General features: G+C 40.8%; 1 protein-coding gene across 1 annotated transcript in view; it reads right to left on the minus strand.

The window, feature by feature from the left end:
* Nucleotides 1–310, minus strand: part of nrn1a (neuritin 1a) — a gene marked incomplete at both ends in the record, with an annotated part of 33,809 nt that extends 33,499 nt beyond the window's left edge. The window contains one exon of the mRNA XM_083651882.1: nucleotides 256–310. Coding sequence (XP_083508008.1) covers nucleotides 256–310 — 55 coding nt within the window. The remainder of the gene's footprint in view (nucleotides 1–255) is intronic.
* Nucleotides 311–7,500: the final 7,190 nt, after the last annotated feature.

The raw sequence follows: 7,500 nt of genomic DNA on the forward strand, positions 1-7,500 counted from the left end.
GAAAAAAGCTTCAAAATGGCCAACAGTGAACATCGATGCACCCACATCATTAAAACAACAGGAGGGGGCGGACACGATTTCTGACACGCCGTAAATGACAGAAAAACGCTCGTTTTTTTTAACGTCAAAACGACACAACAAACAACTCTTGCCCCCTCAAACAGTAGAGTGAAACGCAGTTTACATGAAGATGTGTGTGACGGGGTTGAGTGTAATTGGGGCCGTAGCCTATACTTTAAGACAGAGTGGACTCACCTATCTGCACGGCGAGAAAGAGGCAAAGGCACTTGGAGGACCAGGTTACTCCCATCCTCTGCAGCGGCTCTGTGCCACCATTGGAAACTTCAAACCATAGCCCCCAACACACTCACACAACACAGTCACACACACAAACAACACACTATCTCTCTCACACACACACTCTGGGTCCTTGCTTCCTCGATTCCTTGCTTCCTCAGAGGTTTCTCTCTTCTTACTGGTCTTCCTCGGCTGCCTGCTCCTCTCTGTCCCGTCCTAGTGCTGTTTTACGCGACTGGAGAGGAAGAGGAGAGGAGAGAGGAGGAGAGGAGGGGCGGGGACTCTCTCTCTCTCTGTCTCTCTCTCCTCACACACAGTAATGCGAAATTCATCCTCTATATAATAATACAATAGCATCATTGTATTAGATAGCCTATTTTATATTGTTATTACATTGTAACATTTTATGTTTTCATTTTATATATACATTTTATGTATTTTATGTACAGTAAAGTTATTTATTCACTTAGTTTTCTATTTAATATTTATTTTAAGTATTTTCTTTCATTTATTTTGTCAGCCTGATTTGCCTGTTTATTTATTTAATGAATAAATTAATTATTTTGCTTTATTTATTTATTTATTTATTACCAAACTAAAGACAGAATACTGAGGATAATCAGTTTTTTATTTCTAGGCTTATAAAAACCTGTCGATTGAAGTATTTATTTTAAATTGTCTTTGCAACTAAAGACAGAATCATTTGTGAAAATCATTGCTTAGGGCTTATTTTATTAATCTATTTACCTGTTGCCGTTATTTATTTATATTTTTACTTAAAATATAATTTATTCGTTTATTTAAACATTTTTAACCCAACTAACAAAGTAAGTTAAGAGTCTTAAAAGGATACAATTATTATTATTATTTAATTATTGGGCTAGTAAATAATGCTTAATATCACTCTATTATTCTATCTATGTTCCCTATTTATTTATTTATTTATTTATTTATTCATTCATTCATTCATTCATTTATTCATTTATTTATTTAATATTTTCCATCACTCCACTGAAGACAAAAAAATTATAGAATCCCTTCAAAATAAATGTCCATTGGCTGTCTTCTGATTGGATGCAGCAGGGGTGACATCACACTGTATACCTGCCTGATGAGTGACCTTTGATCACCACTACCAGACGGCTCATCCAGACACACACACACACACACACACACACACACACACACACACACACACACACACACACACACACACACACACACCCACACACACACACGCACGCACGCACGTACATGCGCGCGCATGCACGCCCCGTACTCATAGTAATCCAATGAATGAATGATAACCCACCTCAGAATCAGAATCACAATTGTGAATTTTGATTATGAATTATGAATGATAAGCCACCTTTTGAAGAATATAACATTACAAAATATGAAATGGAGTGAACGTTTCGCAATTAGTGCCTCCTGAGCAGATTTATTTTAACATTTCATTTATTTTCATGATTTATTCTTATTCCATTTTCCCCTTTCTCTCATATCCCCTGTAGGCCTATACCTCCACGTAGCCATACCCCCAGGAGTAGGCTATGCCTAGCCCAGCCTATGTTTTCATTGGATATGGAGGAATATTGATTATTATTGTTTTTTGGTCCAGTTTGTCATTTTAGAGTCTGAAGCTTTACCTTCACACCGCCCCCGCACGCGCGGACGGACGACCATCCGCACGCACGCACGCACACACACACACACACACACACACACACACACACACACACACACACACACACACACACACACACACACACACACACACACACACACACACACACACACACACACACACAGTAGGCTATCATCGGATAGTGGTGGTGAGGGGGGGGGGGTGTGGCTGAGAGAGGGGGATCTCCTCTTCGCCTCCCTTCCTTGCTGACGTCGGCTGAATTTGTAACAAACCCATAGAGATTTAAAGCCACGCCCACTTCCGAGGCATACGAATTGCGAACCAATATGGATTACACCCGCTACTTATTTAGACATTTCGCAAAATGTTAGAAATAGTTTTACTTGGTGACAAGTAGCTACGATTTGACGTACGGTGACGATTCAGATTTACAATCAGGAGAGAACATTTCAGAACCTCAACCCTGTTTTTGGAAGGATGCTCATGGTAGATCAAAACAGGTCACTCTGTCTCTGTCACTGTCTCTCCCCTGCATAATGTAACAGAGATATTTCCCTGAGTCGTTGCAGTGGGAGGAGAATCCTCTTCCACACACACACACACACACACACACGGCTGTCTGCAGAGTAATGTTCCCTAGAGTTTTGTGATAAGTTGAACAGTGTTGTGTGTGTGTGTGTGTGTGTGTGTGTGTGTGTGTGTGTGTGTGTGTGTGTGTGTGTGTGTGTGTGTGTGTGTGTGTGTGTGTGTGTGTGTGTGTGTGTGTGTGTGTATGTATGACACCATGCTGGTTGTTAATGAGAGTCACATTGGTTTTCGGTTTGACCTTCTCACACAATCAGAGAGAGAGATATATTATAATATTATGTTAAGTGTTAGGCTATATTATTATAAGCTATCTTGCCATTACCTATTCTATCTATTGTGTCCTTTTTTTGGTGCATCAAACTCTTCCAAGAGGCTGGCAAGTTTACGCTCCACTATGCCCCTGGTTACTCTATTGTAAAATATTGTAAAATGTCCAGATGAGATATTAGGCAGACATTCTCCACTGTGTTCAGACTCAGACATTCACCTTATTAATAAACAATCAGACGATATGAGCACAATCGAATGGCATTGGTATCAATAAGAGTAATAGAGTGGGAGAAAGGATGACGTCAGCAGGAGAGGATTCTTCAATGGGGCCCTTATGTTGTGTGTGTGTGTGTGTGTGTGTGTGTGTGTGTGTGTGTGTGTGTGTGTGTGTGTGCGCGCGCGTGCGCGCGCGTGCGTGCGTGCGTGCGTGTCTGCAGCATCTTATCATCATGCTCTCCATTCATTTTGTTAGTCGGTCTCGCCATCTGGTGGCGGAAACATGCAACATCATGCATCTGAAAGTCTGCAACTCTCTCATTATTTTGTGTGGCATTTTGTCTTTATTTTGGATATATTTAGGGGTTCATGCCCCGTCCTGGTTTATTATTATTATTATTATTATTATTATTATTATTATTATTATTATTATTATTATTATTATTATTATTATTATTATTATTATTATTATATTTAATATACAACCAGGGAAATAACTCGTTCACATTGAACGGCATGAGCCATTGTCTACAACGTCCACTTTTTCCACATTGAACAGCATATAACCGTGCAAAATATCTGGAAACATATCTATAATCCTGTGTGGCATATTTATACATTTACTGGGTAACACTTTACAATAACTTACACAAATACTATAGTAGTTACTAGTAAACTAACCATTAACTAATAGCCAGTTAATGAGTAGCTAATGAAAAATTTGGCATTAGTCAATCACTAGTTAATCATAGTTAATGAGTAGGTAGTCATTAGTTAATGATTAGTATCTAATTTCCTGAGTAGAGTAGTTAATCATTACCTAATGATTACTAAATGTAAACCCCAAGATTGTTAAATTGTAAGTCTGGTTCTCTATCATCTGAGCTAACCAGCCTGTTATTTGGTAGAGCCATACTATAGGTCTGTAGAGTCAGAGACTAAGTATTATGTCCTATCCACATACTACTTTCTGTTAAAGTACTTGTAGTTTTTAAGATATATTCCACCCAAATACTACCTTCTCTCCAAATACTTATAGTTTTAAAGGTATATTCCATCCAAATACTACTTCATGTCCAAGTACTTAGGTATGTTTCAGCCAAATACTACTTATGTCTAAGTACTTGTAAGTACTTGGACAGAAAGTAGTATTTGGGTGGAATATACCTTTAAACTATAATACTTGGTCTCCGGCTCTACATTCGATAGTATGGCTCTAACTTCTTTGTTTTTGTTTTAAGGATGTTGGTTGTTATAGTTCGGGTTAGGCAAGTAAAAAAACAGAAAAACAGATGATAAATCATCCAGATGTTGAACAGACCAGGGGACAGGATACTTCCCTGCCGGACACCATTATTCACATAGAATGGAGCAGATACAGAGTTTCCCCATTTAACTTGCATCGTCTGGTGAGCATTAGCCTGGTAAACCAGCTGGTCACATGAACTCACATTTCATTTTGTTCTGACCATCTGGCCTCAAGCCCTGGGAGGGCTTTATCAGAAACTGCAAAGTGGACCAGCCAATCAGCGACTGTGTTCAGTGCCCTGTGATTGACAGCGCAAGTTGGCCAATCAGGGACGGACTGACGTAGTTGATGATACATGCCGACGCTGTCGCAAACATGGCGGCTTCCGAAGTAGCAGTAACATTAACGTTAGCATAAACACAGCCATAAGTGAATTTATTGCAAAAATAGACTCAATAACAACAATTAAACAAGAGCAAGAGTATGCACTTGCAGAGTTTCTCGGCGGAAAATACGTTTTCGCTATTCTTCCGACTGGATTTGTCAAAAATCATTTACAGCAGATTCAGCCATAATGTAACTTCGCTAGCTTGCTAATGTTGCTACATGCTAAAGTGGCTGGCTCTGCACTGAACAGCACACTACGATGACGTCACTTGCCTGATTGGCTGAAGGCGTTTGTCTGTCAATGCTCCCGCCCATGCTCCCCTGCAAGCACTGGGTGAAAGCTTCAGGCCAGACGGTCCCGCAGAACAAAATTAAATGTGAGTTCATGGGACCGGCTGGTTTACCAGGCTAGGTGAGCATACCAAACCAAAATCCTCACAAGAGATTTGGGGCCCCCTCATTGACATAGTTTGTGGAATAGTATTCAAAGTAATAGTACAAAGTTTGGGGACAAAGCCTCCCCCCTACTTTGCTTGCTTACCATAGTTCCTGGATGGCTATGAGGTTGTGATTATGTTATTTGATTCCATGGACAGTCAACAATTGAGATAATGCTGTTTGAAAGTTCCAAAGTTACGTGAAACGGTCATTTTTTAAGTAAATCCACACACCGAGAACTAACAAAGAGTAACCAATGTTACTTCCTCGTTTGCCATGAGGCGCATGCGCTGTGTGCAGTCATCAGTACAGCACATGCGCCTCATGGCAAACGAGGAAGTAACTTTGGTTACTCTTTGTTAGTTCGGTTACTCTTTGTTAGTTTCTTCGGTGTGTGGATTTACCTCGAAAATGACGTTTCACGTAACTTTGGATTATTATTTCATCACGTGGTGAGTACACAAGTTTTTCATGTGAGTTTTTCTGGCGCTCTGTTGGAATGTATATTTTTGGTGACTGAATGGGAGTAGGCAAAAGTACCATAGACTGCCATTGTAGTGCTAAGCTAGTCTGTAGTACTGCACACACATCTATATAGGCTATATAAAATTGAGTAAGGGCACTGTCTGTCTGTCTCGTCCCACTGATGATGTCATCAATGATGCCTAGGAATCGAGCGCACGTAGCGCGCAAGATGCCTAGTTGAAGATAAAGGCATCCACATTCTACAGTTAATCTTGGCAAATGGCAAATACATGTAGGTGAGTCTCCAAAAATGTTGGTGTATCCCTTTAAAGAATGTAATGAGGCTAAATATTTGGGCCATTAATGACCTATCTGATGATAGGGACATTTACACACAGTGTCGAAAGATGTACACTCAATCAAACATGTTGGTTCATAAATTTAGTTTTTGTTCTGTCGCTGTGAAGATCTCTCTTTTTAAAGCTTTGTGTACCCCGCTGTATGCTACTGAGCACCTAAAGTGACATGGGCAAACTTTTCTCGTGCTCACGAGCAAGCTAAAGATTCTTTTGTATTGCGTGCGCACCAGAAACTATCTCGTGCGCACCAGAAACTATCTCGTGCGCAGGGGCGGTTTTAGCATCAGAGCTTTGGGTGGGCTCAGCCCAGTGGTCAGTGGTCAGTGGTTCAGTGGTCATGACTCAATGACTGATCAGTCATTGAGTGTATGACTGTGTTGTTTAATGTTTTTTTGTTTGTTTATGTTGCCCGCGCACACACGCGCTCACATCTGCAACACATACATTCACTCCACTTGTCCCACACAAAGGACCACAATGGAAACAAGCCCTTGGGCTTTATTGTGTTTTATTCCTTTTGATCAATATTGTTTTGTTGTATTGTCTTGCACAATTCTACTTTTATTGAATCAATAAAGATATCAATCAATCAATCAATCAATTTGCATATCAATATGCGCTAATTAAGTAACTACTAACGACTCTGACTGCTCAATGCTCACCTCACAGTTTCATTGATCATGAGTGGGGGGAACGATTGTGTGGACTGTGGAGGACCACTTCGCTGCTGTACTGTGTGTGTGACCTGTGTGAAGTGATGTGGGATTAGGCAGATAGATGGAGGAGGGAGCGCCTGCGCAGCCGTGGTTCTAGAAACTTTTCGGGTGGGCTGAACCCCCCTAAATTTTTGTCTCAGCCCACCCTAAGAACATAGAGGGGGGGGGGTGGGAAACATGCACACAGCGCATTGAGTGTAGTCAGAAACTGCTACTAATGACCACCATGGATTTGGAGGAGGGGGGGGGGGGGGGGAGAAAAGTTTTTTTTGCCTCTATTTTTTTGGGTGGGCTGAGACTATTTTTGGGTGGGCTAAAGCCCACCCAAAAAAGGCCTAGAACCGCCCCTGCTCGTGCGCACGAGAAAGCTAAAGATTTTAAATTGTTTGCCCATGTTACTTTAGGGGCTCAGTAGTATACTGTCCACTTGTGGCGGTTCTACAAAAAAGGCAGCATGCAGAGACTTACAGTGGCCTATAATGACAGCATGAGGCTGCTGCTTAAAGCCCCAAGAAGCTGTAGTGCCAGTCAAATGTTTGTAGATATCAATGTACCCACCTGTTCAGCTGTAATACGAAATCTCAGTTATAGATGCATGTGTAGGTTATCAGACTCTGCAAACAATATTATTTTAGCTTTAACCAACCCTGTTTTCAGCTCTGTCAGGTTCTCATCCAGACTGGGGAACCACTGGTGTTTTAGCCTACCGGAATGTGTAAAAGTTTGACCATTGTGGATTGTCTTGTGTTGTCAGTGTTGTCCTATCTGTTCTTTTTCCCCCCTTTTTTTAAATATATATATATATATATATCTCTTTCATGCGTTTTTCTGTCTCCACTGATGACCTTCTAACCATATACCTTGGAT

This window comes from Poromitra crassiceps, assembly GCF_964638095.1.
Source record: "Poromitra crassiceps genome assembly, chromosome: 2".
Classification (NCBI taxonomy): domain Eukaryota; kingdom Metazoa; phylum Chordata; class Actinopteri; order Beryciformes; family Melamphaidae; genus Poromitra; species Poromitra crassiceps.